Source organism: Delphinus delphis, chromosome 16 (assembly GCF_949987515.2).
Source record: "Delphinus delphis chromosome 16, mDelDel1.2, whole genome shotgun sequence".
NCBI lineage: Eukaryota > Metazoa > Chordata > Mammalia > Artiodactyla > Delphinidae > Delphinus > Delphinus delphis.
This window is the reverse complement of record NC_082698.1, coordinates 59,157,580-59,169,668: the sequence shown is the minus strand read 5'-3', so window position 1 is coordinate 59,169,668 and position 12,089 is coordinate 59,157,580. Positions and strand designations below refer to the sequence as shown.

The following is a 12,089-nucleotide window of genomic DNA, read 5'->3' as shown; positions in this document are numbered from 1 at the left end:
TTCTTTAGAACACATCTATTCCCATTACTTTTTACTGCATCTAGAATAAGACATTAAAATACATTTTGTTCCCCCAAATATAGTATGTCAGATTCCAAAAAAATAAAAACCTTTCTTAACGTACGTTCTTCTCCAACCAAAGATTAAACAAACCATCATACTATATGCTATAACCAAATTTGCCCCTAACAGTAAACCAATTGTTTAAAAACTACAAAATTTAGGTTGAGAGTCCGCCTGCCCATGCAGGGGACACGGGTTCATGCCCCGGTCCGGGAAGATCCCACATGCCGTGGAGCGGCTAGGCCCGTGAGCCATGGCTGCTGAGCCTGCGCGTCCGGAGCCTGCGTGTCTGGAGCCTGTGCTCCGCAACGGGAGAGGCCCGCGTACCGCAAAAAAAAAAAAAAAACCTACAAAATTTAACAATTACTAAATAAAAGTTACTTCTGGGACATCATGAAAATGAAAAGTTTAAATATCTCTTAAATACAAATTTCTGAGATCAAGATGGGGTCATATTTTTCTCATCAGGCCAAGAGAATTTTTCCTCTACTTAGGAAAAAAGATACTGTTTAAAATGTTGCATTCTAGATTATGCATACTTCCTAATAATCAACAACATAAGTCAACTAACAGGTGAATTCTGTTCAAAATACAGAACTTCCTAAAAACCGATCTGGGAGACAATCTCTCTCTGCCCCACTCAGCCAGTCGCCTGTGGTACTGCATGTTTTCATGCACATTGCGAATGCCCCACTGCAAGTCACACTGAGCTATTATTGCTCCTCTTTAACCAAGAGTCGGAATGTTTTTATTCATCTGGGGAAAAAAAGTATAAACTGCCTCCAGACCTATGTTTTCTACTTCTTTTTCAATTCAAGGCATACTTTTAAATTTCAGCACCAGTTGGTATACTTTTTAAGGAATGGGTACAGGCTGAGCGGTGAAGAAATGCCACCATAGGTAAAAGTAGACGAAAAACTGTTGTTCTAACAACACAACACTGATAGTGGAGAATAGAGAGTTTCAAAAGAATGTTTTAATATGTCAGTAAATAAGAAAATAAGAGGCAAAGGCATTGTGCTCTTTGGCAGCTGGAGAAAGGAGCCATAGCAGGTGATCTAACTAAGCAAAAGAAAACTAACCAAATAGAATTTGGCCTAATAGGAAATTAATTACTGACCCTGTTGGTCAATAGAGGGTTAAATTTTTTTCATCAAAAATTAATATTCTCAACTACTACCATCAACTCCTAAGGTACTTTAAAGCATTTCCATTTAAGTTCAGGTTTTAAATGATTGGGTTTTTTTTGCGGTACGCGGGCCTCTCACTGTTGTGGCCTCTCCCGTTGCAGAGCACAGGCTCTGGACACGCAGGCTCAGTGGCCATGGCTCACAGGCCCAGCCGCTCCGCGGCATGTGGGATCTTCCCGGACCGGGGCAGGAACCCGTGTTCCCTGCATCAGCAGGCGGACTCTCAACCACTGCGCCACCAGGGAAGCCCTAAATGGTTTTTTACATTTCTAATTCATCTTCAGCCAACTATTCCTGTTTTTCTAGGGTTTTCATCCTATATATTTTTTTCTCCTTATTTTCAGAGTATTTTTCCAACTCTTCTATGTTTGAGATAGGGAAAAACCAGTACATAAAATGTATGTAAATATAATGTGAATGGTCAATAACTGAAATGGGTAAAATGGAGGATTAGCTTGAACAACCTAAAGAGCTATAAAATCATAAAATCACCAAGTTTCCAACACTAGAAAACTTGATTTGGTAATATTCACTTTAACCAAACTGTTCTGTTGAAAAATTTCCTTTAACACAAATTTTGGCATGAAGGTCATATCTGTATAGTAATCAATAACCTTCACAAGCTATTTTAATTCAGATTTAATATATGGTGGCTGATAGACAAGGCCTCAAAAAATTTAATGTAGGAAGTTGAAAAAATAAACCAGGGACACAGACTGATCAAGGATGGGGGAAGAGCAGAGATCTTATTTTTTCTACTAATGGTAAGAAATCCTGGGACTTAACTAATCCTGTTGCCCAACTCTAAGCAAAGGCTGCAGACTATTAGCCCCGTGAGGCCTCCAACACCAACTGGGGTGCAGCCTGTGCCACCTAAAAACTACTCCAAAGTATCATTCAGATGTCTGTGCTGCTCACCATTGCCATTACTGGCAACTGTCCAAAATAAAGTTCCTCCTGATTTTTTTCTCTGTGTTTCTTTTGTTCACACCATACCATCCTCAGGCTGTTCTCCTCCCTCCCAATCCTCTTCATTGAGGCCCGCAGAATTCCCATTATAAAAAATTTTTTAAAAATTCACCCTTCTTTCCTGTGTGCACATCCGTGGGCACGCACACACACACATTTTAGCTCTTCACAGAATGCTGTCTTCATCTCTCTAGCTTAATTAAATCTTAGTCCTCCTGAAGGACAACACTTCTGAAACACTTTTTCCAAAGTTGACGATGCTCATTTTTCCACACTCCACTATTTGAGCAGAAAAGGCTACAGTCTTCTTTCAGCTCCCCACTACCACTTCCAACATCATCACTCCCATGAAGAAGAAAATGCTTCCTCGTTTGAGGTTCATGACTTCTGGCTAGTTTATTCTTGTTCCAGCCATCTACTAAATTTCTGGTCATCTCTCACATGAAACTCAGTTTCCTGGTTCGAAAGCTTTCTCCACTCTAAGCACCACCATCATCAATGTCCATGTGGATGACCTATGTAAACCCAAGAACTGAGAGGTTGGAGCTCCATTCTACTTCAACTCCCCTAGCCTTAGCCATAATTTCTGCTCCAGCTCTGAAATCCTGAATTCTAACCTCTTACTCCATGATCAAAATCTCTAATCCTTTCAGATTCACTCCCTTTTCTTCATCTGTTCTCCAATTATATCAAGAACGTGGACAGCCTCTCCTAATCAACCCCCTTCTGGATACCTTTGCTTGCTGCAATTCTGAAGCTATTCCATCACCCACCCACTTTTTAAACAACATCCTGAATTGTTTAAAGTCCTTTTGTCCTTTTACCCTACTTACAAAACTCCGATTCTTGGATGAGTTAAGTTTCTAAACTTGGATGCTAAGTATAAAATCATCAAAACAGGGCTTCCCTGGTGGCGCAGTGGTTGAGAGTCCGCCTGCTGATGCAGGGAACACGGGTTCCTGCCCCGGTCCGGGAAGATCCCACATGCTGCGGAGCGGCTGGGCCCGTGAGCCATGGCCACTGAGCCTGCGTGTCCAGAGCCTGTGCTCTGCAACGGGAGAGGCCACAACAGTGAGAGGCCTGCGTACCGCAAAAAAAAAAAATCATCAAAACAGCTCAGTGCTACTACAAATTCATGGTCTCCAACTTAGTTGGTCACTAGCACTTGCCATCAATCTATTCAACGTTCTAGTCTGTGCTCTCTCCCATTCTCCTCAGTGGAGATTTCAAATGATCACCTCTTCCTTGAACCCTACACTTAATTTCTCTCTTACTCAGTAGTCAACTTGAATCTTTTTCAGAGAAAATTGAGACCTTCAGACCAAATGTCACTTTTCTGTCCCTCTCCATCCACATCTATGCCAGTATCCACTTTACATTTCTTCCTATCAAGGAAGAGGTATTCCATCCATCCAATACTAAACATTCTACTGTGCTCTGAATCCCACTATCCCAACCTCTTCACTTCAGTTCACCCTTCCCACCCACCCATGCCCCTATTCTGTTTCTTCTGCCTCTGACTCTCCATTGGTTCTTCCCTTTGAGCAGATAAACATACAGCCAGCCCTCCACAACCACAGGCTTTCCTATGCAGATTCAACCAACCACGGATAGAAAATATTTAAAAAATAAAGTTCCAGAAAGTTCCAAAAAGCAAAACTTGCATTTGCCTCTCTGGCAACTATTCACATGGCATTTACATTGTATTAGGTATTATAAGTAATTTAGAGATGATTTAAAGTAAATGTGAGGATATAGGTAGGTTATATGCAAATACTAAAACATTTTACATAAAGGACTTGAGCATCCACAGATTTTGGAATGGGGAGGGGTATCCTGGAACCAAATACCCACAGATACCGAGGGGAGACTGTACTAAAGTCTCTATGATCTTAAAAACAACCCCAACAAGTAATTCTCCCTTACTTCTCATCCCTGTTTTTACCATATATATCCCTTATTTTACAACTAAGCTTCTTGAAAGAGTAATCTACAGGGTATAGCTTCATTTTATCACTTTTTTGTCTACTTTCCTCAATCCACATTTATCTGGCTTCTGCTCTATTCCTTCACCTTATATCTCTCTCCTCTCTTGGGTTCTTGAACTCACTCACCTGGTTTTTCTCTTAATTCTCTGGTCATACCTGATCAGCCTATTTCATGAACTTCTAGTCCTTTTTCTGGTCCTAGGACAGTGTGACCTAGGATTCTGTCCTTGGCCCTCATATCACACTCCTCTCATTCATAACTATGGCTTCAACTAAAATCTATATTTTGTGGACTCCCAAATATATTATTCAGTCCAGACCCTGCCCCTAACTAAACTCCAAATCCTTATTAAACTATCAAATATCTTCATTTGGATGTTCCATAAGTATCTTAAACTTAATATGTCCAAAACTTAATGTCCTCTAAACTATCACCAATATAGCTACTCATCTGGAAATTATCCTAGAAGTCTTTTTCTTCCTTGCCCTAACATGGTCAATAGGTCCTAAATAATTCTCTGATCTGGTTTTGTCTCTTTGGTCCTGGGACACTGAATAAGGACTTTTTTTTTTTCTAAAATTACTAAAATCTTTTCAATTTTGCCCATGCTTCACAATAACTCAGAATACTTTTTAAAATTCAAATCTCAACATCCTCCTGTTTCAAGACTGGCTTCATCATATAAAATCCAAATTATGTCTCTTAACATACCATATGAGATCCCTTGTAATCTGACCCTTCCCTACATTTCCAACCCTCATCTTTTGCCACTAACTCACATTCCAGACACATCCTATACTTCAGATATTTAATCTTCATTTTTAAAGTTACATCACTTAAAAAAAATCTCTGTACTTTGCACGCCCTATTATTTGGGGGTACACTAGTCCCACCTTTTGCCTAACTTCTCCTTGTCCTTAAACCTCATTTCAGTGTTCCAATTCTTGAAAACGTTTCCTGTTCCCAGGCTAGGTTAATGGTGCCCCCTCCTTGTGGTCCCATAGCAAAGCATTTGATGCACACCTACATCATGGCACTTATCAATTGTACTGTAAGTATCTTGTCTCCCCCTCAAGTTTATGAGCTCCTTGAAGGCGAGGGAGCTGTCTTTCATCTCTACATACCTAGTGATTTGAACATGTATACTAATGTCTACTGAATTAATGATACATTAGTTACAGTTTCTAAATTACTTATCTTACACTAATTTATGTAGCAATGACAATATATTTATAGTGCTTTATTTACAGTTTACAAACTGCTTTCACATACATAACGCTATGATTCTCAGAGACATCCTGTGAGTTCAGTAGGGCAAGTTTTATCTCAATTGCACAAATAGGATAACACGTTCAGATAAGTTAATGGCTCTCTCAAGGTGTTTCAACTAGTAAGGGGTAGAGCCATGATTGAAGCTGAGTTCTTCAGAATGCTACTCCAGTACTACCTGTCTTATACCAACACAATGACAATGCTCTTCTGACTAAAAGAGTCATCAAAACTCTCCTCTTCACCAAGAACCGTATAACCCCTTCAGATGCCACAGGTAGAAGCATGCTCTAAAGAAAGATTTCAGCAGATCCTACAACACTGTCTTCAAAATTTCCAGGTATCCCTTGGATTCCTTTTAATGTGTGGTGGTTCTCTGAACACAATAACCTTCCCTCAAAAACTGGTTCCCCTTCCTGGCTTATTTTTGTTATGGTATCATCATGCTCTGTTACTCTGACTTAAAATTTTGGTGTCATTGTTCTCTTTCTGGACTCCAAGTCCTACTGATTCTTCAAATTCTCTTTTTTTTTTTTAACACCTCCATTGCTGCAATGTTAGTTCAAGTTCTTATTACTTTGTGTACGAGAAAACTCTAACTAAAATCTCTACTTTCCCTCCCCTTTTTTGTACAAAGCATAGGTAGATAAATCTACCCCAAAATTTGGGGTGGTTTCTTAAGGACTAAAGAATAAAGGGAACAACAGCCTGAAACTTATTTTCAAAGTCTTTCTTAACCATTCCCAGTATCTTCCATGTCACTCCAATCTCTTCTGCTTTCCACTACCAATGCTCAAACAATCACTAAAGCAAAATTAGTCTGATTACTGTTTTCTCAAAAAGGTTTGCTCTTCCACCTGTTTCATTCCCACACCCAGTCATTGATCCAATATATCTACTTTCTAATATTACTCAGAATTTGTGTCATATCTGGTTTTTCTCCTTCTCTTAATTCATACTGTGGTCATTCTGCACTTGGACTACTCCATTAATCTTCTGACATCCTGATTTAAGCCTCTCCCATTATAATATTTCATTCTACACAATATCACGTTAGCTTTCAAAAACCAAAATACTGGGTCATTCCTTTACTTTAAAACCTTCAATAATAATAATGGTGATGGCTATCATTAGTTGAGTACTTACCATGTGTCAGGCCAGGCACTGCGGTACAAATTTTACATGAATTGTCTCTATTAATCCTTCAAAAATCCCATATTATTAACTCTATTTTGCAGATGAGAAAATTGAGGGTTGGTGATATTAAGTATCTTGTCCTCAGTGAAAAGGTTAAAGTAGAACTAGGTTCAAACCCAGGCAGTCTGACTCCAGAGGCTTAATCATCCAGTATTCTTAATTATCCAGAGGCTATACTGCTTAGCTTAAGTTTCAGATCCTCAACTTGGTGTACAAAAAATCCTTTCCAACTTCATCTCCTGCTTGCCAAGAACTTCACACAATACTGTCACATATTTCATGCTTTTTTCAAACTCCATGCCTTTCTGCTGCTGTTTTCTCTACCAGAAAATATTTTCTCTATCCCAGCCCTACCTTATATCTGAAGAAATTCTACTCATCCTTTAAGGCTCCGCTCAAAACATAATCCTTTCAGTAAAGTTTCCCTCCAGTTAAGACAGTTAATTCCTTTTTTACAGCTCCAACAGCACTTTGTATCTAATTCATTATATTATTTATTTGCAATAATGTCTCCCCCACCAGACTGCCTCCAAGAGAATCTATCTTACTTATTTCAATTCTGTATCCCTAATGCCTAGTATTATGTCTGGTACAAAGCACATACTCGATAAATGTTGCACAAATAAATGGTCCCAATCTTTTGCTTATTTGAATCTTACCCATTCTTCAAGACCTCTTTCCTCCTATACAAACCCTTGCTAGACCACTCCAGTCCAGAATCATCACTACCTTCTTTGAACTCAGCTTGCTGGGTCTGCCACTTATCTGGCAATTATTAATCACACCCAGCCTTATGACATAAATGATTAACTTTTTATGAGTACTTATTTCCCCAAGGACCAAGACTGTAGTTTATCTTTCACACTTCTGTTGTTTCCCTACAGTTTTTAGCTATACAGCAGGCATTAAATAAATATTTGCTATTTGATTACTCTGAATTTCCAAAATAAATTTTACATACCATACAAGGATGCCAATTAGCTTTAGCTTATTTCATCTCTGTGTATAAATAAACATTTTTATAATGAAATGAAGTCATATGATTGGCACTAAAATACACCTCATCTAATAAATCAAAATTCTTTCACCAAACTTTTCCTTACAACTCTTGCCAATTCATTCAATAGCTCCGAACCTAAAACTTTTGCCTCACTACTGAACAGCTTTCCTCCTTGGCATTTTCCTTCTAAGATGACCTGTTGCCAGTGTTCTCTTTCCTTGTTTCTCTCCCTCTCTCTCTCTCTCTCTCTCTCCCTTTCTCTCTCCCTCTCTCTCCCTCTCTCTCTCTCTCTCTCTCTCTCTCACACACACACACACACACACACACACACACACACACAATATTCTCTGTTCCTTTGCTTTCTATAGGACACATGGTACTGAAGATTTATTTTAGTATGCTGAACAGTTTAACAAAGGTGGAAAGAAAAAGAAAAATCATTTTCAAGAGTTATATTTTTTAGATAGGTAAGTCCACAAAATAGCTTTTGTAAACAAAAATTAAAATGCAAGTTGCTTTAAAATATAATGAAATAGAACTAGTAAAAAACATTGAAGTAGCTATGTGACCCCGAGACCTTTGTGGGTCATCTAAAAATCTGTAATGAAAATAAGCAATCCTAATAAAGCTAAAGTACTGGAAAACATGTTAGCCTCAGATTTATAAGCAGGGCAGCTGGCAAGAGAACCTAAATGAATCATAAGGCTGCCCATCAGATATATAATAGCTAAAAAACCTACAATACACACTCTTTAGCATTTTGGTTCAATCTGAAAGTCTGATAATTTAAGAGATAAGGATAATATAACCTATGAAATAAAGAAAACATGTTGAATGCAAAAGAGAGTCACATTGTGGGTGCTAAAATGAACATATACACAATATAGACAATGCATTCTAAGTGATAAAGGTGAATTTTTGTATCAGGAGTAATAGATTTAATAATCTCAAGGGATAATCTAGTTTTACAAATCTGGGACCTGATCTATACGGCAAAAAGTACATTTTAAAAGTATCTGGAAAGAAAAGGAAGTACCTGAACAATTCAGGTCAAGCAAATTTCCGGGCGAGGAGGGAGAGCAATATACATAAATTCAGGGTTTTATGCTTAAATTACACACACCAATTTTGCTGATGTGTCAATAAGGCATTCACGCCAAAACAATCAGCTGTTTTTCCTAGTTTGTTTCTATTTTCTTATTTTCAACTTCCTATCTTAGCTAAAGATAGAAAAATGCTTAACAGAAAATTGTCAAGAGGGCATACTATCTCACCTAAACCACTTGGGCTACACCAACTTTCCAACAGAATTTGACCAGAGCCAGCAGCTGGAGCAGGCTCAGAACTGAACTTCTTTAACTAACCAGGAAACCTAATCACCCATAATCAGTGATATGGAATTACCACTAATAATTTCAGTGAATAATTTATACATGAATCACCTATAGTATCCCAAGATCTCAAACTTCACATGATGTGAATTTCAGGCATTTGATATTAAATACAGAAAGACCTATTTCCCCTTCAAAACCTATGTGACCATAAAATATAGGCCTCCTGACTAGAAGTGTAAGAGTATAAAATTTAGAGACAACAAGGAAAAGTTTCAGGGAGTAAAAAGACTACTTGTATTCAACGTCAACGATGGTCTCCATAACATTACTACTATGAAATGGTACTGATGCAAAACTAGCACATACTGGACTTAAAAGAAATCTGGATTTTTAACAAGTTAAACCTAAGTTGAACTAGCACTGTGGTCATATATCTTCAGGAAACTGGTGTTCTTTGTCATCAAATGCAACATGAGAGTACAATTATTGACTGAGAAAGACAAGAAAAGCTTGAAGATGAAATCTAAAAGGAGATTTGTATACGAAAGGTAAGTTTCCCAGTAACTTCCAAGGAAGCCAGAGACTCCATGAGCAGCACAAACCAGTCTGTTGCACACTATATCTAAAGCATGTGATCCATATCAGTCATTCCAACTAGCTAACAAATTCCATGAAGAAAATTGTCTTGAAGAATATACTACAAAGCACATGAGATCTTATATCCATGAGCTCTACTAAACTATAATTTTCTTACCAACAAACTCCTATTTACCTAAATCAAGTGACTTTTATTTCATACCAATAAACTGCAAACATGACTGTGTCTTGCATTCAAAACTCACCCCTAAGGAATATGCCTTATGTCTGGAATCTTATTTTTACTGTATTAAAGCAGTACAAGGGAAATATTACCACATATTTGACAAGAAACAAGAAGATTCACAAGCATAAGGAGAGCATAAACTCACTGTTCAGCAATGTGACTGGTTGTCCCATCTAATAGTAGGGTGAAAAGTACCCAGGGAAATTAACAGACAGCACAAGTATACTGTCAGCAAATTAACAGGCAGCCCATGTCTCCTATTCCCACCCCCACAGAACTTCAGGATTTCACAATAGGATGAATGCCTGAACTACCAATCATTTTTCTTTCTCTTTTTTAAAAGATTTCTCAGGACAAGGATTCCATAAACTCTTTTTTAAGTTCATTCCAATAACTGGCCTGAAAAGATATACTATTAAGTTTTTTAAATTATCTACATAGCCTAGATACAAATTAGTGTTATTATTATTAAAGGAGACTCGAATTGACAAATTAAAATTAAAAAAACACAAAGGAAAAAGTTTTTCTTGTTTTTAAATATTTTAATGGAAACATGTCTAGTCAGATTTCCAAAACTGGGCTAACAGTGTTTACATTGTGCCAGTATACTTAAGAAGCTGAATTAAATAAATAAAACAAAAGTATCTATCTTTCAAAAATAAATGTGATACAATAAGGAAACCTTTATTCTAAAATGATTTCAATTTACTGACCAAGCTACAGGATAAAGAAAAATCATTTCAAATTATGTTTTTCACCTCCGCAGCAGTGCTTCAAGTTGATGGGCTCTCCCAGAAAGCGTGGAAATCTTAAGCAACTCTCAATTAGCCCTCAATTTCTCTATTTTAAATTAATCTGCTGACCTGTGGTCGTTAAACAACCATAAATTCTGCACCAGCTGAGAAATATTTAATTTTTTCTTCTAGGGGGAGTGTGTGGGTGTCTGCCTGCAAAGGAGGGCTAACCCCTCTTGGCCTTTGACCAAAAAGTGTTGACGGTTTTCTACGTAAATGCTTCTTCCTATCCCTGAAGCTTTTTTCTCTTTTATGCTGTCTTTTTTCCATCTATTCTGCACTTAAAGCCGGGGCCCCCAAATTCTGGCTCGTCCCTTCACCCTTGTCCGATCCCATACAGTTCCCCCAATTTCCGCGCGGGGTGACACCTGAGGGCCGAACCCCTGCGGCTGGCGCTAACTAGGCGCGAATAGGGCAGACGGCTGTCATTGGGGAGCAGACGTGGGCCAAAGCCGAGGTGATTTCTGACTGCTCATCGCCCGGCGCCGCGTGGCTGAAGGTCTCCGAGCCCCTCGGTCCGCCCAGGCAAGCCAGGCGTGCAGCTGTCGCGGTGCAGGAAGCTAATCGCGGCCTTTGGGCCGCTTTTGACAGACCGGGCAGGAAAAGAAAGGGGCTCTGCGACTAGTAGCCTCACCCCTTCGGCTAGGAGACCCCCCAGGGCGAAACCCCCGCCACGGCCAGAAGGCAAGCGAGAGACCGCGGAGCCGCCGCCACCGACTCAGCCCAGCCCAGCAGGGGCCCGCCCAGGGGCCACTCCCCAAGGGAGGCAGCCAGTCATTCGCCCGCCCTTCCGGGCCCGCTCCGGAGGGGACGGTCTCCCGCCCGCCCTCACACAGCTACCTCCTCAGGCCAGGCCCTCAGGGCTTCGTCCACCTCTCACCTTTGACGACTCGGTCAGCCCCGGGAGGGGGCGGCGGGGGCGGGGGTGGGGGCGGTGCAGCCCGGGCCGGCTCCGGGGCGGCCATGCTGGGCCCGGGGCTCGGCTAGGCGCTGGGCCGGGCGGGGTTGGGGGCGGGGGCGGCGGCTACCAGAGCCAAGCGGCGGCGCCGCCGGGGAACATGGCGGACCCTCTTTCCCTACAGAGGGGCTAAGACCGGCATGCACCGCGCGTGCGGGGGCGGGGGCGGAGCAGGCTCTAGGGACTTGGGCAAAATTACTGAGGCTAGGAGAGAAACGGGACGAGCCAAGGGATCAGGTGAAAATTCTGGGCAGGCAGAAACAAAAGAGTGAGAAGAGATGGCTGTCTGCATCTAGTTGCTGCGGTGAATGAGTGCTAGGGAAAACGACACCAGCTTTTATGGAGCTCCCAGTAAGATGGGGTGACGATCAAACCTAAGAATCTCCTACTAATAGAGAAAAAATATATAACAATTTGACTACCGAATCCGGGTACTTTGGTTGGTAACTGAAAGGAGAAATAGAGGAAGCATTCTAGATTCTAGAGCAAAGCAACAGTTCAGA

General features: G+C 40.3%; 1 protein-coding gene across 5 annotated transcripts in view; it reads right to left on the bottom strand.

Annotated features, from left to right (window-relative positions):
• The window catches only part of PPP3CB (protein phosphatase 3 catalytic subunit beta), a 48,162-nt gene extending 36,439 nt beyond the window's left edge, over window positions 1–11,723 (bottom strand). Inside the window, exon 1 of one of the 5 annotated variants that reach the window (XM_060034794.1) lies at window positions 11,509–11,723. In XM_060034794.1, the coding sequence (XP_059890777.1) occupies window positions 11,509–11,593 (85 nt within the window). In that variant the 5' untranslated portion in view covers window positions 11,594–11,723. The remainder of the gene's footprint in view (window positions 1–11,508) is intronic. The other 4 variants (XM_060034790.1, XM_060034795.1, XM_060034791.1 and 1 more) reach the window with 4 other exon arrangements.
• Between the last annotated feature and the right edge of the window lie 366 nt (window positions 11,724–12,089).